Source organism: Malurus melanocephalus, unplaced genomic scaffold, assembly GCF_030028575.1.
Source record: "Malurus melanocephalus ecotype Western Australia unplaced genomic scaffold, MMel_1.1 scaffold_17, whole genome shotgun sequence".
Lineage (NCBI taxonomy): Eukaryota > Metazoa > Chordata > Aves > Passeriformes > Maluridae > Malurus > Malurus melanocephalus.
In genome coordinates, this window is record NW_026623249.1 from 1,219,558 (window position 1) to 1,245,651 (window position 26,094).

Here is a 26,094-nt window from a genome sequence, read left to right on the forward strand (position 1 = left end):
AGAGATAAGGTCTACAGTTCTCATACAAACATGGTGTATTAACACTACATACATTTACCAAGAAGTCTGAAAATTTACCAAGAAGTCTGAAAATTAAGTGCAGTTCATCTTCAACAGTCGAACCAGGAAAAAGAGGCCTTCCTGATGCCATTTCAAAAAATATGCATCCAACGCCCCTTTATAAAGACAGAGAAAAAGATAAAGCAGAAATAATCCCACAATTTCAGCTCATGAAGACTTCTGGGATTTCTCTTCAATTACAGCAAATTATTGGTTGCTATCCACATGCTGCTAGTAAAATATTTAGAAAGGTGTKTAGCAACAGAAGACCTGTCAAAGACTAAATAAAACCTGCTTTWTAGCTATATTATATCCTCTTCCTTCAAATGTTGAGTTAAATCCATTTTACTGAAGTTCACATCCTGTCACCCTGTCATTAGGAGAAGGCTTGGTTTTTCCCTAACACTATGGGCCTAATGCTTGCTTACTTTGAGCAATAAAAAAGTACTCTGCACTTTCAGAGAGGGATAACAGCATCCCCCAGCCTACTAATCCTTTCCCTAAAAATCTAAGTCAGTTGTAGCCTACAAAAATTCAAAGGTTGAGCATTTGAATGTTACTGTTTAACAGCAAAGTTGACATTTTTTTCAACTTGACTCAGAACAAAAATGAAAATTAGACAAAGCTATACAAACCACATGTCAATTTGAGTTGAATACTCTGAAGATCCAAGGAGAACATCAGGTGGTCTGTACCATAAAGTGACAACTTCATTGGAATAGGTCTTTGTAGGAACAGACTTTGCTCTTGCCAATCCTTGATAAAAAGGGAAATGAAGAGTCATGTGCAGCTTGCTGAAATTCTTTTWGTATGAAATTCACAAAGTATTTTTAAGACCTTATTATACTTGCTAAATACCTTCTCTCAACATTATTTAGAGTTCTGCAACTTGTGATTGCCTTTTGGTATTTACGGCAATCTCACGGTCAGCGTTTTTAAGCACAGAAGAGAGATAAACAGATCAAAACCTGGGCTAATCCTGTAAATTCCATTAAATCAACATAGCATTAGATTGAGATGACACCTCCCTGCTTTGAAAACCTTCTACATTATTTCTGGAAAATTACACTGCAAAAGGCAGAAGGCAAAAACCAAGTAACTAAGTGGTGGAAACAGACCACATCAGTGTTGGATCAGCAGGGGTTTTCCATCCTAATATTGTCAACTTGTCAGCAGAATCTTCAATAAAATGCCAGTCTATCACRTTAGATGCAATCTTCTGAACAACTTTCATTCATACAGAAGGGGTAAAACCAGAGGCAGCACAGCTTTTTGAGGATCTTACAGAAGGCAACAGGAAAATGTGAATGCCCCGCTCTACTGTAAATCCCAAGGAATTTGGTCTATCAGTGACAGAACAACACCCAGAAGTTTAGCACATGAACAAACACTTTCTTCCTGGTATCACTGTAACCCTGCTTTAGAGTGACTGTGGAGTGTCAGGAGAAGCAACATGAGSTCCACCTTAAGGATCTGACTAAGTATCAATTTCATGGGAAGCTGTAAGACTACTTTCAAATTTCAAGTTGAGTGACAGTATTACCTATATAGCTATTACTCTGATTACTTATACCCTGTAAAAGGCTGACTTTCTTTTTCCATTTGAAAACATCCAAATTCATTACAGAACCATCACTTCTCCTTTATATGGAAAAATGAGTTTCCTTTGCTGAGAGAAAAAAATATTTATTACAGAGCAATTTCAGGCCATACCAAAGTCTGCAAGTTTCAGTTCTCCTTTCTCATTAATTAGTAGATTTTGTGGCTTCAAATCTCGATGTAACACCTTTCTCCTATGACAGTATGCCAAACCACGAAGAATCTGATATAAAAATAGCTACAAAAGAGAACATTTATATAAATTAGACAAAGAAATGTTAATCTACAGATTACACGACTAGAACAGTCCATCTGGGCACTGGAGAGTTAAGTATTGTAAGCATGAGAAAATTACTTCTAAAGAAGTGAGTTCCTCTCCTTATGAACACATTCTGGACACCTTCATTATTGTTCAAAGATTTAAAACCTTTTTATGCTAATGCACTGCTTTAATACCATACTTTACAAAAAAAAAAGATTTTAAGAGCTGTTTGCTCTGTTTAACTGAAGAGACACATAGGGCTGTTTACTTTTAAAGCAAGCATTTACCACTGCTCTTCCCCACACTAATGTCTTTAAAGGTAACTGACTGTATTCTTAAGCTCCTTTCTGTCACAGARACCCTTCTGAAAAATGCAGCTCAGCAGACTTTCTATCCAACTGTGCTAAATTACGTAAAGAATGTCTTGGCATGCTACAGGAAAAATACATGTAAATTCACATGCTTAGGGAAGATGGAGAAATGAGTAAATGTGAATTATTAAAACAGCCCAACAGCCTCTGCCATTTATAGTCCTCCTCACCTTGACACACACAGGTTTATTTCAATCCTTTGGAAGAGCAAGCCAAGCAAACAACTTAAGTCATGCATATCAGTGTTGCACATATACAGATATTAAAAGTAGAATGGGGTGAAGAAAGATTTAGCAGCAAGCAGACAAGCAAGTTAATGTATTAAGAACTAATACTTTGCAGTTTCTGTATGTATAAAGGACCTGATCTTGAACATGGGACTTCTGGGTAGCCATTGCTGGCATTTACCACACAGCCAGCATACGTAATCAAATGTACAATGGAAAKATATAAAAGCAATGTGACATTACAGAAAGCAATTTGACCAATTCATCGCATAATAGGACCTCTGAGGAAAAAAAACCCTAAAATGTTTTTATATGACCACGTTCTAACACATTGGTCTATTTTTGCAYGAATTGATACCACTAAATTCTTTTTCATAAACTGGACAAATACAAAGGTGTCATTACAACCATCTGTTCTCAGTCCGATGACATGACAATTGTGCTAGAAAAACAGGAATTGGGATTCATTTTTTTCTCTTTGCTTTCTTTTCTGAAGAGCAAAATGAGAAGCAACAAGTCTTGTTCCATCTACACATCCATACTGTTGCAGGTAGTCAGTCCCAMGCTTTATTAGACAGACTTCAATAGAAATCAATGACCTTCCCTAATGTACACTGGGACTGCAAGGATTAGTCAGGAATGCTAAGTAGGTTACTCTACAGAAATTGTGGATTTTCACCACAGTTGGCAGGGATCCTTTTGGAAATGCACAGGACACCATGTATTAGCTCAAAAGTTTGGTTGATACACTAATACCTGCAGAGATCACACATATCTTCATTTTGTCAAAACAAAAAACCCTGGAATTAGCTGAGGAATGTGAGGGGAGTGATGACATGGAGTTCTCTCAAATGTTAATGATGACTCAAACCCCCGCAGCTATTGTAAGGTAAGCGCCTACACCTACCACAGCTAAGCAGCTGTTCTGGTTTCCCTGTGCCAAAGGTACTGACCATACAAATTTGCTCTTTGAGCATAGCTTAAACCATAGGCAAACAAGGAAAAACAGTTCCTCTGCTTAGCTCAGATTACCACAAGCAGATTCTGGCTTGTTCTCTAACTACACTTATTATAAGGGTCAGGTTCCCACTTACAGCTTTCCCTTATTTTTTTTTTTAAATCCTAAAGCACTGCTTATTAACTTACAGATAATTAAAAACACAAGCTTAATTACGATTTTTGGTTGTCTCCCTGAAGCAGAAATAAATTAAASAATTTCCCTTTGCAGACTCTCCGAGGAAGCAACAGAGAAGGTTGTGGGCTTTCCCTAAAGATACCCTAAAGATACTTACAGTAATGTGACAAAAGGATGTAAAGGAGAGCTCATCAAAGGGTAATCAGCGTCTAGAGCCTGAGTGCCAAAGCACTTCACCGATTTCAGGGCAGTACTGTACTCTGTTTGGAACCTTGTTTCTAAGGCCCTAAGTATTAAAGAACACAGATTTTTTTCCCATTTTCAAAATAAAAGCCTGCTTTTTACAAGAGGGGTAACACCTGACCCTGAGTTAGTTTCAGCAGACCAGACTGGAAACTGAGTCACTTGACCTGGCCACAACCATAGGTAAAAGAAAAAGCAAATTAAGCCTTAAGGGAAATTATTTCAATTTTCTTACTAATGGAAAGATAAAAATCACTCAAATATATAATTTTAATTTCTTACTTGTGTGGTAGGCAGTGGCACCCAAAACCACATTCATAATAGAGGCTAGATTTTCCTCAGTGACCATATATAAATTTGAGGATATACCAAATGACACACTTAGTAAATGAGTATAAAATATTGCAAGGACAAGAAGAGGTCAACATAGTTATGAATGTATTAATTTTTAGGAATTGTGAAGTTTTAGATATGTAATTTTGAAGAGAATGAAATCATACGGAATTATATAATCTCTTTTCAATGTTTTAAACACAAAACGGCACTATCTGATGTCAAATGTAGGTAAGTCAGGCCAAAAAGGAAGTTAAATTTCTTTATTTTATATTTAAAGAGACTAAACCTTACAGTTCCTGATTATTAAGTTCCCTGAAATTCTTAAGATAAAATTGGAAGGCAGTTGCTATCACTAAAAACACTCACCTTTACATTGTGCATACTCATGATATTACCACAGTCATCCATGTACTGCTTCAGGTCCTTGTCCTATCAAAACACCATCATCATGGCTCAGTAAAATTGCGGGCAACAAATTACAGGAATATTACTTATTGTTGGAACTGAACTGATTCATCAGAAAAATTAGTTTTCTGCAAATGATATTAAATGATAAAAACCCCAAAAGCCTYGACACCAATACCCCTGGCTTTTCAGAGGATAGAAATACCCATTTTCCAGCAAGCTGCATTGTCTCAGGCAACATTATTTGCTATTGCCTTCTCCTCCATCTATGTGTGGCACAGTACTTTATAGGATTGGTATATTTTCCAATTACATTGAAAGTAAGCTATGTCACAACAGAAAAATATCATTGAAACAATAGTGTGATTACCATTTTATACAGTTAATGATTTTGGACAAGTATACAGTTTGTTCAAGCAGACCACCATTATCTGACATTAATGAAACTCTGAAATGATCACCACAATATTTACTAATATAAGGCAATTTAAGAACKGAATACACTTTTCTCATTTTTAGCTGAATGACTGTAGATACAGCAGAAAACTAGAACAGTCCAAGTGTTTTTAAAAAGAGCATAGAATTTTGTTGTATTTCTGTTTCATAGAAGCAATAAATAAAATCTAAAACTCACTAATTGTTTAAGCACTTACCAGGTATTCAAAAACAAGAGTCAAAGACTTGTCTGTGTGCACAATATCATGTAATGTAACAATATTTGCATGTTTCAGATCTTTTAATAATGACACTGCAAGAAAGAAGAGTAAACATAAAATAAGTGCAAAACCCATGAGCAGTAAATTTCTAGTTAAGTTCATAGATATAAGCTATTTGGGCTTTTTAAATTAAAAAACTATTTTTAAAAACATAATACTCATATAGACCAAGTTAATAGAAAAGGCATTTAATCAAAACACCAAATACACATTTGAGTAACAAGCTTGTCTAAACTATRCATTTCAGACAGAAGTAATTTTGTAAAATGTATTCTGAGTCTCTGAAAGTCACTCACTATCAGCCTAGTTCAGTATTCAAYCATCTACTTGTAATACTGCCTTTGAGGTCACCCTGCATAAAGTAAATAAATTTTAAACAAAGCTCTGAATATGTCTGGATTATAATTTTCCTCATCAACAGTAAAAGCAATTTCACCATTGTCCCAAGTAGCCTATGTATTTCCAAGCAGTGATGGTACTTTGGTCAAAAACAAATCTAGATACCCTAAAGATACTTACAGTAATGTGACAACAGGATGTAAAGGAGAGCTTTACAAATCAAAAACAAATCTAGAAATATCTGAAATTTTAAGAATTTAAAAAGAAGTTACCACCTTCTCTTATGGCTGTGCATGGTGCTCCCTCTTCATGTTCCAGGCGGATTTCTTTCAGAGCTACCAGATTCTCTGTCAGTTTACTTCTCCCCTTATAAACTGTTGCATAAGTACCCTAGAAAATGGAAAAAGAAGGGAACTTTCACAAGCTGTTTCTTCAACAAAACGTTAGTTAAATAAGGAAATATAAACTTCTGTCTGAGGGTCTAATCGGTTTGACTTTGGATATGAATAGTTTTAACATTATATTCTTTCAACATATGTAGAAGTACAGAAGTATTTTTTAAGCAAAGGATGGAACTCACCCAAGCCACACAGAATATATATGCTTAACAGTTCTGAAAATTACATGGAAACCTAAACACCACAGAGCTACCAAAGAAGTTGTATCAGGTAGCATTAAGTTCACTAAGTTCACTGCTGGGATCTTTTACAGCCTTGAAAGTCTCTCTCTGACTATGGATACCTAACTTGGGTATCTCTACACCATGCTGCAGTTATGTTTCCAAAGGCTACAGCCATACTCTTCCACAACCTTAAAGAAAACATGTAACTCCTCTGCATAACTTCTTGTCTTCATTACGTATTTTTAGACAGCAAGAGATTAGAAACTCTAAAGGCATGTTAAATAAAGACAGAAAATTCTGACAAAGCAAGCAGGCTTTGATGAAATGAAGCCCTGCAAAGCCAAGAAGCAACAAATGTACATAAACTGCCCTATGATTACACTACAGTACTGCAAAATTCTGCAGAGAGATCTGGACAGGCTGGATCCATGGGCTGAGGACAATTTTATGAGGTTCAAGACCAGGTGCCAGGCTGTGACATTATGTGACATTTTTATGAGGYTCAAGACCAGGTGCCAGGCTGTGCACTTAGGTCACAAGCCCATGCAATGCTACAGACTGGGGAAGAGTGGCTGGAAAGCAGCTCAAGGGAAAAGGACCTGGATGTGCTGGTTGACAGCAGCTGAACATGAGCCAATGAGTGCCCAGTTTGCTAATGGAGCTCTGTGACAGTTTTCCTGCTTTTTTCTTTCTTTTGCTTATTATCTATGCATAGAACATTCGTGTGGTCATGACATTGTTACACATGTTGAATATGTTCAGTTTATCAGGTATTTTGAGGGATAAGAAAAATTTCAGTTAACACTTACGTAAAATTTTACATAGGACATGTCATTGWTCTGAAATGGAGCTATACATACCTCTCCAAGTTTTTCTAACTTGATATAGGTTTCCATTTTTCCAAATCCAATTTCTGACTGCAATGAAAATAAATGGAAAATTGATCATTGAAACCAAACATTTAATTTATAGATCATTTAATGAAATTCAGAAATTTCAGAAAATTATCTGACAATTCTTCACTAAACACTGCACAATTCTGCTATTTTAAAACAAATTAGCACATCATGATGTAAATGCATCCCAGCTTCCAAGCCCAACGCCCAGCCTGTTGGCCAATACTGTGTATTCTGGAAGGACTGAGAATTGAGTTACACTTAGACCAAAACCTCACTTTAACCTATCTCCCTACTTAGGTCTTCTCCACTCTTCTGATCTGATTACTACTAATGAGGTTGTTAYAGCTCAAAGCACAGAAGTCATCTCAAACTTCTCAATCCCTCCTCTTGCTCAGCATAACCATATGCTGCTGCTTTTTTCAAAGTAACCTTATTTGTTTGCTATGTTCAAGATCTCAGCTCCAAGTTTCTTCTCCTATTCTGTCCTCTCAATGCCTTTTGGACTAAAACTTTAGCAAGAAAATTCCTAAACACCCTTCCTCTGCAAGATTCAGCTTTGTCTCAACAATTTACATGTCATATCTTGTAACTCCAAATCTTTGTGTATTTTACTTGAATCTATTCATTCACCTTCTCTTTTTCTGTCACCAATTTAGCTCTTCAACGCAAGCCAGAAGGATGTGCCTGCCTATGCAACACATTTAGTTCTCAAGACTGTAAGAACATCATTGTTTTCCTGTTCAAATCCACTGCTATTCTCGTATTTAACATGGTTATTTCTTTCAGGTATTTTCACATAAGACCMCTGACAATTACACCAAAGCTTTCTAYTGTTTTTGCAGTGCAAAGATTGCTGAAAGTAAACATGTAAACATTCCTGAAACAGTTTGCAAAACAGGCATAATAGTCTGTACCCTGTCAAAACCCAAAATTCACAGGCTTCATGGGGTTATGCTCTACTGACAAGTGAACACACACTGCAACAAAAGAGACAGGTTTTCTCCCTAGCATTAGCCCCTCCTTTCATTTCCAAACATAGCTCTTCCCAGGCTATTTCTTTCTAAGGAACAATCCTTAGACCCTAAGCTGTTGTCATCATCTAGATCCACATGTCACATGTTGATTTGCTTCTAAAAATCTGATGGAGACTGAAGATTTCTATTATTTCATGGTAACAGTGCAACATAAATACTACTGACTGTATTAAGATTTGACAAGAATATAATATGAAGGCACAAAAGGTTTGATCAATACTTAGTTTTCAGAACACATGTATGAAAATACATATGAAATAAGGGTAAGATCTTGTCTGTAAACATACTTGATATATCTAGGGGGAAAATGGGTGTATAATTGCATTAATATAACATGAAGAACAATTCTGCTTTATTAAATTAGTGTTAGAACTGGAATGTTTTAGAAATGTGTAAGGATGCTTTAGCAACACGCATACTTAGGAGCTTGTTGAAGATAAAATATTTCAAAATACAAGCAAAGTTTGCTTGTATTTGCTACCCTTGTAACTCCAGTGAGATTTTAAACATAGCACTGATATAGGTACAATGTTAGCAAAATAAATATTATGTTTCCAAAGTGCATTTTGACCTACTTAAACAAACATCTCTTGAAGTGAGCATTACATGGTATTAGAATTAACAAGACAGGCTGCTTAGTCTGTAGGAGAAACTAGAGAAGAACTCATAGTCATTGGTCTTGCTATAACCAGAACGTCTGGAATTTAATAGCCTGATTTCTAAGAAAGTTTGATATTCTTCATTAAGACTTATAAACTTATTATCTTTTAATACAATAAAATCATACAATATTTCCAACATAGAGAGGACAGACATTCATCAAGACCTGCCTTTGAATATGTTTAAATTTTTGATCACATCTTGGTTCCTTATCACTCCTAAGAAAAAYCAAGTTTTACATTCTTCAAGCTACGATCAATTTCATTTTTTTTCAAAATAATTTTTGAATTGTTTCATCTTTTTCTGCAGTATGCATCTACCTTGACTTTTACAGAAACACTGAAGCACCGAATTTATGGTCTCTTAATGACTGTGCATGCAATAATGTACATGTATATGCAAAATGCAATTACTGTAAAAACTGATTTTTTTCTATTTCAAAGAAAAACACTAGACCTAAAGTCTAACGAGTGTTCACCCGGTACTCTGTAGAGCCTTTTCTCTTTGATTCCTATTAAGTCTTGAAAAGACGTGCCTTTGAAGCAGAACACAATACTCATCTATTGTAATTACAAATCTGCTACCAGGCTTTCAATGATAATTTTGGAATAATGAATCCTTGGGTTTCCTTTTTTTTTTAAAAGCTTAGCTTGAAATCACAGCAAATGCATGCCTGCATAGCACAGCATTGCTGGCAGATTTCATTTTGGATTTCTAAGGCCTTTAAAAATGAAAGCATTTTTAGAAGGCAAAACAAAACAACCTTGTGACAGGAAGCTGATTCCAGGCACACACCACATTCATTAGAGGGCACTGTTTTTCTGTCAGTCTTCTAGGAGCTAAAGAGGAGAGAACTTCAACTGCTCTCAGAGGTCAACGTTAAATGAGCAAGGGGATTTAGATTTACAGGAAAATTCCCCCTGCCCCCAAATACTTAACTCCACTGGCAAGGTTCTACTGAAAAGGTACTTTACCAGCATCTGAAGAAAGGTTTGGGGAAGTCTGTTCCTCAGTCCCATGCTACAGCAGCAACTAAGTGGTGAATGAGCTACAAAATTCTGGTGCAAGGACTTAAGCCTGATATACTATCATTACTTCCAGAGCTTCACTCAAATATTTCTTAATATTGTTCTCGCAAAAGGTGGCATGCAGGTAAGAGCTTTATTAGTTCAGTGCACTAAATTACTTCTTTCAGGCAAAAAATACATGATAAAACACAGACACTGCTTTGTTATAGACATTATTAATGATGAATAAAATAAGTTTCACAGTTAATAAACCCATTTCACTATGTGTACTTTCATATTTATTTTTCAGCAAGTAATTAAATCAAGAAAATAATAATGTGCACTTCATAAACCTATTCACTTTACTCTATGATGAATTTCTTACCAATGAATTTACTCAGAAGGTCAGTAACAGTCTAGCAAGTCTTTAAGACCTCGATTAACATTAAAGAACACTGATAAAAGAAACTATGACTGAAATGTAGCAATTTTTGTAAAAATAAGACAAAAATACTTGATTTTTTAATTCCAGGAATGCGCATATTTTATATGTTCAAATATCCAAGTTTTCTAGCACTTATACTCTAATTACAATAGGGGAATCCCCACTCTCTCACCTCTAAGGAAAAGACTTATTTTTTTCAAGTAACCAAATAATCTAAAAAGGTAAATGTGAATTTATTCCTTCATTCTTTTAGGAAATTACATGCTTTAAAAAAAGAAAAAAAAATAAACTCACAAAACACCCATTTTTGTCTCCACAGCAATTCTGAGGAAGAACTGTTACAAAATACAAAAGGAACAGTGAGGAGGACCTGCATTCATATTATGCTGCTTTAGGGCCTTCCTTCCTACTAAATCATGTGGGGACCCGCCTTGACCTAAGACTGTGTGGCCTATTTGCTCAAACAGATCATCCCCGCCCTAAAAAGCAGAAGGATTTAAGTATGTACTTCAGGAGCTGAGTTTAGCCACTGATTTCAATAGGTCAAGACTTTCACTGAGAAATACAACAGGACCAAGTCAGCAGAAGAAAAATGAAAGAAAGGGTGAAGTTCTTCTTTGGATTTTGGTATGCACATGAAGATGCTCACGAACAAAAAGTCAAGGTGCAAATGAGGCTGGAATGCACCAATGGAATACAGACATGTACATTAAAGGGATTTGGAAGACTTGAGAGGCTGGTTTAGAAAGGCAGGTGCATTACACTTACCAGGGATGCTCGACGAGAACGCCGACTCATTGGCTGATCAAAGGGYGGGCTGTTAATCTGCAGCTTCTCAAGGTAACCATCGGGTATCCTGATGTCAGCGGGCAGGGACAAGCGCTTRTTCAAATCCTGTAGCAAATGGGTAAAAGAGAAGGGCAAGTATAATTCAGAAACTCCTAAAAAATCTTTCAACATTTGTAGTGTTACTATTTAAAACTGAAGTSTTTACACAATGAAAAATAATCTCACAGAAATTGTTTGAAAAACATATTCTCTCCTTACAATACCTCAACTTGCTTATATAACAGGTTAAAAACCTGTGCAMACTCATCACTGTGACAACAGGAATGAAATATTAAAATGCAATTAATTACTYTGTGGATAAATGTGTTGAGTTTAATACTTATACAAACCTGGAATACTGAGAATTCAGAGGATTCTGAATGTGGATGTGGATGCATTTCTTTTCAAATTGCAATTACTTTAGTACAACAAGAGATTTCCATAATTCAAAATATATCACCCTCTCTTTCTCTTGACTACAAAAAGCTATCAACTTAGCCCATTTTTTCCAGTCTGATAAAACAGAATCACTTCATTATTAGAGCCAACTATTACAAATATTATTACATTTCTTTTATTTCTAACTCTTTACTACAGGATCTTCTGAAAATGTAAATGCCATTACATAAAACCCATTCTCCCTGTATCATATTCTGTTTTTCCCCAGTAAACTTTTTCCAACAACAACACACTGCTTCTAAGACAAGAGGGAAACAAAAGCAATTCATCTCTTACCAAATGGAAGAGGGCAAAGAAGATTTTTTTGGGCTGACTGCACATTCTTATTGTTTTTACTTTCAGTTTGGCTTTAATATCAAGCATGCCAAAAAACCAAAACATGAAATATTGTCTTTAAATGGCCAGTCACCATCTCACGAGATGAAAGGACAACACAGCCAGACTCAAAAAAGATGGGAAGTAATTTCTGAAGCAGCAGGAATTGTTTTTCAGTGTAGGTAGTTTATCCAAGTAAAGAAAGTCATGCTAAACTTCAAAGTGTACAATCTGCCCCCAGTGTTTCTACCCTGAAGTTAAGAGAACATCTCTGGAAGCACCACTGTTTTCATATTTTTCTCCAGCACAAGAGGTAAGTAACTGTATTTCTGCCAGTAGAACTCAGATTTAATCAATACTGATCTGAGTGCCGTAAACCTTTCTTGAAGACAGACTTTTCTACCTTACCCATCACCTCCACGTGGGCATCCTGAGCTAACCGAAATGTTGGCAGCAACATCCCTGTTCGGTTCCCCTCAGGCTTGACCATGTGCTTCTACTCATATCCTTGCAGCAGCTTTGAACTATTTCAGCAAGCTAAATCATCAAGAAACTATCTCAGGCGAAGTGCATAGCTTCCTGCCAGCTTTTTGCTCCAAACAGGTTCAGTGTAAGGTCAGACAAGCTCACAGCCTTAACGCAGGGCAAGAGAGGCACAGCAGGGCAAGCCCGAGAAGCCGGCAGCCAAACTGGCTTAGGCTGACAAAGAACTGGATCATCAGACTTTTCAAGACTTGAGACCTTCATGAACAACTTGCTAAGCTTTCAGTGATGAGAATGTATTTGAACCACGTATATGCATGACCTGTACATATACCCAGAGCAAAAGCTAAGCAAAAAATAGCAGTTAAAGAGATATACTTGGAACAAAACCTACGTAATTTGGAAATCAGTAAAATCTCAGGTAGGACTGAAGTGCTCACATATATCCTCCAGGATGAATTACATATGCTATTCACCACTATGGCCACCTGATACAGGCAGAAATTTTTGGACAGAGGCCAGCAAAGCTCTTATTTCTGGAACCTGATCCTCCTGTTCTTTTGCTCCTGACACCTTTTTAGGTGCAGAGAACAAAGTCTGTTAGCTTCTGCTTTGCTGCCCAACACGAGCTTCTTTGCACAACTGGAAATATCAATCTGTTTTTTATTTKGTACACAATTTTTTAACTGTCTTTAAACAAAAAAGTGCTGTTCACAGAATGGCTGCTTTGACCAACATTTTGAAGCTAAATTAACAGAAACCAAAAAGTGTGGCTCCATTTTGGCATCCTTTCTAGTTTTTCAACTTGCGTATTTCAAATATTTTAAAACACTGGCAACTGTAAAGCTGCCTGTATGTTTTTTGGGAGAGTGATAGAACTAACTAATTGTATACTTCCAATACTCATGCGTATTTGCSTGTTAGAATGTCAACCAAGCCAAGACTTCCTTTTTAAAACCATATATATTAAAATTGTTATCTATCAGACAGAAATCTTTTATGACACCAGTAYCTGAAAGATCATGGAATTATATATAGAAGTCTTCTTTGTATTACAATTACCTAACTGCCTAAAATAGACAAAATTAAAGAAAATAATTTAGACTATAAACCCAAATATCTGAAAGAAGGGAATTATTATGTTTTGTTTGTCTGTACCACCTTAATTCCTCCCAGTTTTTGCAATAATTGAAGCAACCAACTCTTGGGAAAAGCAAGCAATTATAATTAAATGCTATACAGTAACATGAAAGGGGATTCATTAGATGTGCATGAGAGGAATAAGCACAATGCTTCCTAGTGGCTAAATAGAAAAACTGGAAACTAGAATACATCAATCTGACACGGTTGAAAAACCCAGTTAATTTAACTAAGATAACGTTCAAAGAAAAGCCAAGAACCCTACCACATACCTACCACATTTGAGCTGTAAGTGTTCAAGACCAGGCAATCTGCTGACATTTGGGCAGCCCGGTCATCTGATGGCAGCAGAACACTTGGTACCCCACTGTGGGCTGACCCTGGTGAACAGTCAAGCCTTTACCCAGAGGAGCACTCACTCTCTGCTCCCACAGAATGCAGAGAAGACTGAAGGATGGTGAGGAGACTCCTGGGTGCAGGTAATGGCAGTTTAAGAGGGAAAGCAAAAGCAGTGTTCCCAGGCAGGATGGGAAAAGGAACTGATTCACACCYTCCTATCAGCATGCAGGTGTCCAACTGCTTCCCAGAAAGCTGGGCTTCAGCATGCACRTGGCTCAACAAGGGGAAAACAAATGCCATAGGCACAAATGTCCCTCYGTCCTCCCTCCTGCTCCAGCTGTTATTGCCAAGGGCCACTTTGGGTTGGCTGTCAAGCCCAGGGAAGCACCCTGTTTCCCTGTGGTGCCCACCAACCTTTATGGTGAGTCTGGCCTTGGTGTATGAAGGTGGAATTGCCCATTAGACAATCGCCATCCCYGCTCCCTATGCTGCTCCTGCAGCCATCCCACTGCAATCCTGCTATTGCTGCTTTACCAGCACCAAAACAYGCTCTTCTAAACCACATAGCTTCCTCCTATGTTGGTATGACACCAGGCTGGAGGGGCAGCAACAGTAGGACACAAGGAGTTTTAAGAATTACTAATTGTCTTAAATCTCTGTGGGATTCTGTGAAGCAATGAGAGACTTTCTGGACAGAGGACTTTGTTCACACCAATTTCAATGACCAGCTGAATATAATGGCCTGTTAGCTTTCCTCATAAAAAAGAAAAAAAATAGACAAACCAAAGTACAAAATATCTTGCTACAATGCCATTTAAAGAAATAATAAGAAAGCATGTAAATTAATGGCAGCACTGAATTTTCCCTATGCCCTTTAACTTTTGAGACTGTCAACACTACAGAGTGAAATATCATTTTTTAACACTAATTTTGGATCTCTAATTTACAAATCTTCTAAACTTTTAAAGGTAGTAATTAGAATAATTCCCTATGTTATTTTGTACAACCTTTTTTAAACATAACAGGTGCATTGAATGGTATACACAGACCCTCAACTATGCAGAGGGAATCTGGGTACATTCCTTTACATCTCGTAAGAATCAAGGGTTTACTGTAAAAATCTTGGCTTTTAGGGGCAACAAAGTGCTTCAAGTAGAACAATCTTTTGGAAAATTAAACTATATTATTTTCTTGTGTATCACTTTAGATTTGTTTTTCCAAATGAGGTCTGGTTTATGAAAAAGGTTTTGTCAATTCATAGCATTTTCTAGTTAATTCTTTTATAGCTATCCTTAGGATCAACTTGCAACAAAATGTATCAGTGTTCAACAAATGTGGTACTCTAAATGCTCAAATGCCTACGGTTCACTGCATGTTACTTAATAAGCTATTTTTTGATCCAGTTCCAGACTATACTCTGGAGAACATATTCAGGTACCATTTGATTTGTTAGGAGAATCAGAATGCTTATGACATTTTCCTTGTCCTTCTGTAATTTAAAAACGTGTTTCCTGTCCTCATATGCAATGCTTATTCTCAGTTTTGCTTTACAACTGCTATTACTGGAAGAGATATGCAATTTATTTTTATCATTTGTCTAAAATGAGGTTCACATTTGGACTACTCTGCCTCATGGCAGATAAAAACATAAGCACTTCTGACACTAATACCACTTGGTTTTCTGTGGATATAAACTACCTTAACTTGTGCATATCTTCACATCTATTTCTAATGCCAGCTACAGCAAACGCTTTAAGAAGAGCTACATTTTGTCCTTTTCTTTTATCTGGCAACACACAACTGTGTTGCTTATAACTACTTACACTTGGACACAAGGAAAAGAGACAGGAATTCCAACTTAAATTCTGCAGGTCCTATAAGCTGAGGAATCTGACATTCTCAGTACGCTAACCCATCTTCTAAATTTAAAATAAACACACAAAAAACAACCTTCCCCCCCACCCAGCTTGTTTTTCACTCATATAAGTAAACCCCCCAAATCCTAACTCTTTTTATTTCCTCATCTTTGGTCCTCTTCTGGATGGCCTAAAATACTGTTGAAAACACCAGTGTTTTGATCTGCCACACACAGTAAACCATTCACAAGACTCCAATATTACAATTTTGGTACCACATTCTGGTTTTCACGTCTTACTCTCAACTTTTTCCTTAGCTACATACTCTTTTCTCATCTCCTATTCTCCATAATGCAAACTTAGCAGCTATTCCCATTTATAATTGCCTAGCTTCACTCATTAAATATTCTTTTGTGCCACATTGTGGTACTATTCAGAAAGTCTCACTGGATGACAGGTAATTTTCACTTCTCTTAAACCCTGTCAAAAAATTACATTGTTTCACAAACTGAGCCTATTTTTATTTGTGAAAAGAACATGTAAACATTCTCCACTCTAAATCAGTTATTATTAAAAAAAAAAACTTCTGCATTTCCTTACCATTTTCATTGGTCAAGAAGCACTACACACTTCAGTTAATTTCACTGAAGTGAAATAAAGATGATTCTAACTGAGGATAAAGAATGTTTGGACTCTACATGTTAAAACTGCTCCAAAAAGAAACAATTTGAAACTATCACATTTCTTAGTCTGTCTCATGATGACTCAAGTCATTATGTCTTTGACTTACACAGCAGATTTATACAATAAACACTAGTATTTCTGACAAAACAAAAAACCATAATTAAACATAAAAAACACATAACCAGAAAATTGCCTCAGAGAAGCCTGAGGTCTTCCCGAGTCAAATTTTTACTACACTACAAAAAGCAAAACTGAAAAAATAAGACTACTTGTATTTTTATCCTGTAACAAAGGTACCAATTTGCAGAGTTCTTTCTTGCTCCAACAGCACATCTCTCTCGTACCTACCGGGCTACAAATGCTGCTGAACTGATAGGTCATTGCAGGCTACCACACTCACAACTGCAACAGCAGCAAGTGAAGGAAGATTTGACTCTTGTCAGTAAAATGAGAAAGGAAAACCCTGATAACGTCATCGTCAGTTCACTCTTATTGGATGTTTCATTAGGCAAACCTAACAGCTGAATACCTCCAAACCCAGTATTTCACTGCCTGTGGCCAGATGTTCCCATTGCTTTTGGAGAATGGCCTGGGAGTAACAAAATCTGGCACCTACACCTTCCAAACAAAGGAAGCAATTATCCACTGATACAAGGTTATGGGCCAAGGGCATTAGGAAGCTGTGTCAGTGGATGACACAAACTACATTGCCAAGCTACATCATTATGTAACAATCCTTATTGCATTGGCTCTTTGGTTCGTTARTGAGTTACATTTCCAGACCAACCATCACTTAAGATATGTACTTACTATATGGCAGCAGACAATTCACAGGCCACCTCTCCCTTAAATTTTAATTTATCTTTTAAGGGTTGATTTTCCTAATTTCCATCTATAAAATTTTGTCACGGCCTCACAAAGAAAAACCAATTGTTATTCTAAGTCTACAGACATCAGTCTGACAGCCCAAACAATCCACTATGGATCAAATGAAAATGTTCTCTTGTGTAAGCAGTGGTCTGAATTAGCCTTCTCACCAGTTCTAGTGAGCACAAGCAAGACATGTCAGCTGCAACCACAGGCTGTTCACTAGTAAGTCATTGTGCTTTTTGTTCACTGGAGAATGCTTAATGGCATCAAAAATGCTACATCATATAACCCACTATGCAACACAGTTCAACTAAATAACATGCTTACTGTAAAAAAAACCCCAAAGAACCCAAATTTTTATGCTATTCTTGCCTAGCATATTTCAACTAAGAATATTAGTACACATTAATTTTAAGACATTAGTTTATACCAGTGAGAATTTAAACATTCTAATACAAAGCTTTTAAGCATGTAATTACTGTATCATTTTAGAATCAGATACCATGTAGAGTTTTTCCTGAAGGTTGTCTTATCAAATTTCACCGCATTTCTGTCAAATGATGGCACAGTTGAAACGAACTGGATCCTCTACAAAATTATGACAAACAGCAAGATTGCTAGGGGCAAAAGCAAATAGAAAAAAAAAGCCACAAAAAAAMCCCTAAACCAGAGAACAAATCTGTTATTCGGTTACAGGTCTCTAAGATCTTGAAGAAAAATACCAGCATATATATCCACCAAAAGAAACTGGCAGAATCCTTAAAGCACACTATTTTAACACCTTTATAAATAGGCTTCAATTACGGTAACCAAAAAGTCTATTTTAATGGCTGAGATGAGTTATCTATATCGGTTTTCCTTATATGTATATAAACCCATCATCGTTCCCCCACAGAACTGACAGGTTCAGCTATAATTTCATTATGATGCATAAAGTGTATTTTTTTTTCTGCCTTCAGCAGTATGATTTGTAATTGAATATTACATTTTCCCTTTATATTTCAATGTTGTTATTATCATTATTATACTGAAAACATTGAATCCTAATTAATCAACTACTATTCTGTTAAATTTGAGGGAAGGGTCATCAAAGAACCTTTTCTTCTGTTAGGAGTAATAATAAAAATATAATCTTAATATCCAACTACAAAGAAGCWCTGCTACATCTCACACCACAAATCCATGCTAGTTTTCAGCCAGTCTGTTGAAATGCAACACAATTTAAGAAATCAACAATTTTGAGCACTGAATCAAGTGGCTTTTTACATCTGGGATAGAATTAACCCCAAATATGTAATTCATCCATCATAATCAAATCAAAAGGTTTTTTCCAATATGCTAATCAAGTATGCAAAGCACTTCCAGGGATTTTATAATGAGATTGAGTCCACAGGCTATTTCAGACTCAGAAGAAATACCACTGACCACAGACAATGCATGTTCTCTGCCTCCTCCCCAACACAAACACGTTTTGTCAGATTTGATTTTGACATGTCAGGAAAAAACAAGGAGCCAAGTGTAATTAGCAAAATATTATTATTACGAATTCTAGGCTCTGTTTTGAGACTAGGTGTCACATTTTCCCAGCACATTTAGTATTATCAATCAACAAAGCAAGCATTTTACTGCCAGTAATTGAGGAAAGTTATTGGCAATGCCTACAGTAGCTAAGGTTCTCAAATAAAAGTATGAAATAAATACAAATAATATAAAAATAAAAGCACAGAAACTAGAATTGCAGGCAGATATCTTTGCTTTTATTTACTTCAGYACCATGAAAAACTTAAGAAATGTGCTGAGCATCTTTTCAGTACTATTTGCAACAATTAGTATTTTTGAAGGCACAAAATTAGAATTACAGGTCAATAYAGATTTTTTAGCAGGCAAAAATATGAATTCAGAATATTTTCTTTTTCAAAATACTTTTAGTGAGAATTTCCATTTCATGGATTTGCTCCTTAGGCTAGTGACTAGCTGAATAAAAACTGCTCTTTCACTCTTTAAAAAAAAAAAAAAACAAACAAACCATTAGTTTTAAAGAGAAAGGCTTAAACTGTTTAGCACAAACCCAGTATTCCCAAACTGCATTCCAGGAGCTTCTATATACAACCAATGAAACCAACCRAAAAAAAATGTGTGTCATAAAAAACCAGTCTTGAAAAATCTGAAAAAGGAGAAATGAAAATCAAATGTGAGACTTTAACTTTCCCTTCAGCAAGTATATAAATACACAGGGAATTCGTGACAGAGTGTACCAGAAACATCTGAAAATTATCCTTCTGTATTCCTTCTGTTTTTTTCTAAATTTGTTACTATATTATTGCATCAGAAGGCTTGTAAGGAAGTGAACTTAGAGAATATAAGGAACAATATGAAAAATAGTAGTAAGAACCATAAAAAGATCATGTCTGATTTTGTTTGCCTGCTAAATTATCACCTATCAAGGTATCACTCTCTAGCATTAGCCTCAACATACACCCTGCTAAACTCAGGTTCTGTGGCTGTTGGACTTGGTGGAAGATGCTGGGCAGGAACAGGAGCTAATAAAGCAAGCTCTGCCTCATTTGCTACTACACCCTCCTGATTTTTGAATATGAATTTCTGTATGTTTTCCTCAGTTTCTGTAATACAGTAGTAAAAGAAGCTGCCCCAAAAGAAAAAAGGTAGTTAAGTTAAGCAGCTTGTAAGAAAAATGAGGCAAAGAAGAAKAAGAAAACAGCATGAGAAACAGAACATATTACTGCAAAAATGCAAACTTGGGACCTTTAAAACAGATTTGTGTAACATTAATTACTAACACTAGCACTTACATCATCAACAACACTTCCTGTACCAAAAGGGAACTCCCATAAAAAAAACCGGCTAATTCAAAAGAAACCAACTTCATGAATATAAAAATAGACAATCTGACCTTCCAGGGCAGAAGTGTGGCTGGAGTACAGGGTATGAAACTGCAGCCTATTACTGACTTCTCATCTGATGCATTTCTGTGATTACTAGARATGGCTGAATCTGAATACATCCAACGTGATACTAGACTACTCCTRAACAGAACTTAAAAAGAAATCCCMAAACCAAAAAAGCATATATTCCATCCTTATAGAAACAATATTGCCTWGTGCAGTAACTTTTCTAAACAAGTGTTTGCAAGTGGAATGCAAGAAGTTTAGCACAAGAATGACAAAGGTTCCTATCAGAAGAGCGAAAAAAGTGTTAATTGACACTTTTTTTGATAAGGAGGGCAGTTACCCTTTAAAAAGTCTAGTAAAAGYCATATTAAAGTCATCTGTTACCAAAGCTGAAATGCTTTTTCTTGTTGCAATGTCAGTTTTCTTCTGCAGAAGAAATGAAACTCTGCCAATCAAATAGATCAAAAGAAGGTCCATCAGCTTAATCAAAACCACACYAGTAATTTGGAACAAGCACTTGGGTTTTTAGAAGAAGAATTTTGAAATCACTAAGCCTCACAGAAATGTGAAAGTGGGAGTTTATAAAAAYGATAACGTATTTTCTAGCATTCAAAAACATTGAGAAAAATGAGCCAGGCACAACTGAATGGAGATAGTACAGTGACCACTTAAAATCAAAGAAACTCTTGATTGTATTCTGCCTCAATTCTTTTTCTGTCTAGTACTGAAATCTTCTGGTAGGTGATCATGTACTTAGATTCACAAAAGAGACAATCAGAAAAAAGGCTATTGCTTTCTCAGGAGATGGAGAGAAACAAATTAGACAAAACCCAGTAAATACAGCAGAGAGAGTGCTGTACCTGCCAAGCACRGAAGGAAAGGGGAAGGAAGGAACTTTGTTCAGAGAAGGTCCCATGTAGTAATGCCTGCTTGGTATACAAGAGAGCCTCCTAAATGGTAAGATAGCCTGAGCTTTCAACCTTACATATCCTGGATCAAGTGGCTTCCTGCTTTCAAAACTAATGGCAGAGGAAAATACCRTACGGCCCCTGACCAAAAGCCTGGGTCAATCTGCATCCAGTCTGCTGTTCAAGCATTTAAACGATTGAAGGGAGCTGAGAGTGCCCTATCTGCACACAAGAATAGAGACCTACGAACCACATTCTAATCTGAAGCTTATGAACAAACTCTTAACACTTAGAAGTTAAACATAAATTAATTTAGTGGATTTTTCTTAGAAGGTACACTTGCACAGCAGGACCAACAGCATACTGAATTACTCAGGCTGTGTCAAGACTCCCAAAGCAGTTACACCCCTGTAAAGAGTGAAGCTAACAAAAAACTCATTTCTTATCTACATTCTTGCTTTTGGAAGATGACCAGCGCAACACACACCTGCCTACAGAATCAATTCATAGCCTTTGTATTTCCTTCTGTTCAGCTACAACTAATAACCCTGCAGCTAATCCTCCCAGGGGAGAATTATACCCTATAGCAGTGTGGTAGAAGCAGTCTGATCTGGAACACACTTCTGTCACTAATGTGACAGTCGGATGGATAATAACTGTTTCGCAGGATAAAATATCTGGGAAACAGGCTGGTGAACAGTGGGTTATGGCCCTCCGCCAGTTTACATGCTAAGACAGCTAACAGACCTTGGACTTCTGGGAAAGGGAAACAGATGTTTCAATTTGCACAGACTGTTTCTCCTTATTTTTTATCCACCACAGCCCTTAATGATGCACTCACTATCCAGTGCATGGGCACATGCCCCCCAGTGAACATTTACAGCTTGTAACATGAATTTCTATCAATGCATTACTGTCCACGTCTTCTTTTCCAGCAAAATCAAACTGAAAATGTTTCAAGCTATGGCTCCAAGGTCTGGAGAAATGTTTCTCTTTGCATGATGAAAGCACCCCCACTTAAAATAGAAATATACGTGCAGAGATTCTTAAGCTGTATTGCTTTTGACACTTGAAAAAATTACTCCATTAATTTTGATAAGCAATTTTACTGATTTGCTGCAATAATCATTAATATTAGCATTAAAATAGAAGATATTTTAATTAAAACCTAACAGCTGTTTAGCCAAACTCGTCCACAGTAGCTGCTCACACCTGCTGTCAATATGGTTACTGCCCAAATGAGTGGAAGGAAGGAGAAAGAAAAAGAAAAAGCAACTTTACTGACAATTTGTAGCCTGTAGATTACAGACAAAATAAATTTTATCTAGGCAACACAATGAGATTCTGGTATTTTCTCTTTGTTTTCTAAGCACATGATAACAAGGAACAATTATTAAAAAAAAAAAATCTAGAACCACAACTGCAGCACTGTCAAATTCAGAAGCAAACACATTGTCATCTCTCTGTCATGCTGGCCTAAATTATAAATCATGGGGGAATGGCAGGGGGAGGCGGTGGTGGTGGTCAAGTGGGGTGTGGATGTGACAGATGGAAAGTTGGTATCTCCATGGCTGCTCCTGTGGATGGGAAGCTTTTACCCCAGCAGTCTTTTCACTGCAGAGCAGGATTCTTTCTCATTGCACTATCACTGCTTCATAATTAAAATGCTTCATWTGTATGTTACATTGCAGTGTGATGATTTCCTATCTACAGCAGGGCAATTTAAGGTTATGAAATTTCAGCTATTGCTATAAAGATTCTGCTACAACACCATTTCTCTCTCCACAGTCTATTTTGTATTTCTATATYTTCCAGGATAATTCTATATGAAAATTTTAGAAATATCAAGTTTTACTCCCAACAGAATCTTTCACATATTCTGCAGCAGAGAACAGACCCGCTCTTTGACAACATTTTATTTGTAGCTCTGCATTATTTAACTGCAGTGAGGATGTGCACTAAAAATCAGAAGTTTATTCTAGTGGACATTCTATGGACATAATTTTTATGTATAATGGACATAAATATGCTGGAAATATTAATACTCAGTTTTGCTAATTAGCACTTTGAGTACATTATGCATGCTTTCAGCAAGCATTTTAAAAAAACCCTCGCTAGGTTGCTAATTTTCAAAATTCTAGAGAAAGTTCAAGCTGATTATGAAAAATTGGTTACATACACAAAATTCCTATGAGTAAAAAGGACTGTTTCAGGGCTTCAGTTTTACCTGATCAGTTACCTTCATAAGAAATTAGGATTTCTTCCAATTCAGCAGGGAGCACCAAACATAYATAATCAAGAAATTATGCACAAAACTGTTATAAATACAGCGAATATTGGTCAAACTAAACACAAGAAAGGACACAGCTGTAGTGTGACAGGCACATTCATCTCACTGAGGAGGAACAAGGAATAYTGCTTTATCGAGTTTATCCAACTGTATGTAATCAAATAGATTCTACAATGGATTTCAATTGGTACTACTGACTTCAGCAGACTACAGCAAAATCACACTGTCACACACATACTAATTTACTCCAATATGTGATGTATAGCACACAGCTACAACTCCTCCTAAATGCTATTAAGGGACTATGTCCTCTGGCTATCCAATGCCAAGAGACAACAGATCCCCACTACCTATCAAAACAAAACCAAAATAATAGAAACTTCACAGCAAAGATTGTTTCCTTCTCTTTATATGGCAACATTGCTACATGGAACTGAATCTACTACATGGAACAAATCACACAAGGCATACAGGCACAACTTTTATAAGAGGAAATCTTGCTTTGGTTCCCTCAAAGGCCAAAGAAGCAAGTGATCCCATCTCACAAAGGGCAAAGTAAAACTGGGTCTTCTGTGGACTTTTATCTTGCAACTGAACTCACATGTGGATATTGTGGTTTTTAAGTAGCAGTGGATACATTACCAATGTCTCTCAATGCAGAGTTTTTTACACAGAAATTMACACAAAATTAGAATCTGATATTTGTAGCCATCTGTCAAAACTGACAGAAAATGACCCATGGGATAAACAGAAGAAAAAAAAGACAGGCATACAATGTAATCACTTAAAGGCTTTTCACATAGAAAATGAGAAAGCTGACTGAAAAGATTATCATTAGAAAGGTATTTTAACCAAAGATACAAGACTGTTATATTTTTCTCCCTTTGGAGTGCTCCAACAGGTACAAGTCCCACCTACTCTGCTACAGAGCACTTCTAARAGGCAAACTTAAGTCCACCAAAACCACATCTCATTGACAGCGTTCTTAAAATTCAGAACTGTGACTGATTGCAGACATCAGCATGAAATCTTATGGCAAAAGTCACCATATCACTGCATCAATACTATGGTGATTTGAGAGAAACATTATCATTCTCACAGAATATATATGAATAGCTGCCAAGAAGCCATTTGTGCTCTCAGCATATATTTACTGAGCCAGTCAATGAAGAAATAAGGTTAATTTCAACAGTCAGAAGCAAGCATTTGGAATGCAGAAGAAAATGAGAATACTAGCAYTGCATAAACAAAACTTAAAACTTCTCAAAGTTCTTAAACAGTAATATTAGAACTGATTTACAATTAAAGAGGTCAATGAAAAGAAGCCTTTATTTGAAAAAAAAGCCTTCTAAAAATGACATAAGAATTTCCTGAACTTTACTATTCCTGAGTTCTGCAGTAATTTCTTTTGAATTGTTGAATTCCAATACAAAAGAGAATCATTAATGGTTYTTAGCCCTCTCTGGTAGACTTGACAGATTTCCATTTCACTTTGTTAATTTCATTATGCATAACTGATTTCTTAATTTCTTTCCAGTTGTAAATGCRCATTTCAAAATGTAGAGGAAACAGACAATGAACAAAAAGTAAATAATCCCTTTAAATAATTTCCTTGATTTTTATCTTCTCCAGCATACACTCTGATAAGCAASTATCGACAATGACTTTTTTCCTTAATGCAATTATCCTGCATAAACCAGTAGGCCCTTTGTTCTACGAAGTCAACTTCAGCAARCAAAGCTGGGAGAACAACATTTTTAGATCAAACCTAAGATTAACATACATATTTAAGAATTTAAAGACAAAACCTCCTAGGTGCAAGAGACTATGTAARTAATACACACAGCCAATTCACATGTTCTTGAAATCACATCTGCACTACACGCTTGGAATCTTGGAATTCCAAGCATAATAGAACACCTCACAAATAAAAAAAATTTGGTATGTGCACCCTACTTATCTAAATCTGTTTCCCAATTCAGTATTTTATAGGAGGACTTGAACAAAGATTCAAAATCTTATACCTATGCACMTTGCTATATATCCTATAAACAACAACTACAAAATTCTGCATGCTTCTGTAACAAAGACATGATTATAACTGCAAGTTTTATACACTCTAGATAAAGGGAAGTTTCCGTTTTAGTTCACCAAGGGAAATGACAACAAAGCAAGCACAAGGGTGGCTAGTATTCATGAGACTCATAAATAAAGGAAATTATGTGCACAGTTATTCATAAGGTACTTTTCCTCCTTTTGTTTACCATCCTGTAAAGTTCCGTTCATGAAAAAAAACAGGAAGAGAGGAAAAGACTGAAGCAGTCAAGACCATGGCTGCTGGAGCATTAGTTTTGCAAAGACTAGAAAACAGCGTTAAGTAAAAAATGCCTAAACTATGTATCCTCTTGAATACATTTACTGACTTGCACACAGTGTGACAGAAAGCTATTCAAATGCTACACTTAAAAATTTCCTCCCAAAAATTCAAGTTTCAAAAATTCAGATTTTCAAATTTAACAGCTCACAAACTGTGCAAGATAACCATTGTTCTGTATGACAAATGGAAACAGATTTAAACAGTAATAAAATAGTGCTCTCTGCACAAAATGCATGTCAGAACATTTGGTTACAGTTAATTGAGAAGACAACCAGT

The 26,094-nt window shown here is 36.2% G+C and overlaps 1 protein-coding gene across 3 annotated transcripts in view; it reads right to left on the bottom strand.

The window, feature by feature from the left end:
• CDK17 (cyclin dependent kinase 17) overlaps positions 1–26,094 on the bottom strand; it is a 90,769-nt gene that overhangs the window by 6,220 nt on the left and 58,455 nt on the right. For 2 of the 3 annotated variants that reach the window (XM_057387183.1, XM_057387192.1), the window contains 8 exons: positions 11,129–11,254; positions 7,176–7,232; positions 5,969–6,083; positions 5,292–5,386; positions 4,600–4,662; positions 1,774–1,897; positions 696–816; positions 79–176 (listed from right to left, as the gene is read on the bottom strand). In XM_057387183.1, the coding sequence (XP_057243166.1) occupies positions 79–176; positions 696–816; positions 1,774–1,897; positions 4,600–4,662; positions 5,292–5,386; positions 5,969–6,083; positions 7,176–7,232; positions 11,129–11,254 (799 nt within the window). Of the gene's footprint in view, positions 1–58; positions 177–695; positions 817–1,773; positions 1,898–4,599; positions 4,663–5,291; positions 5,387–5,968; positions 6,084–7,175; positions 7,233–11,128; positions 11,255–26,094 lie in introns of all 3 variants that reach the window. The other variant, XM_057387199.1, reaches the window with a different exon arrangement.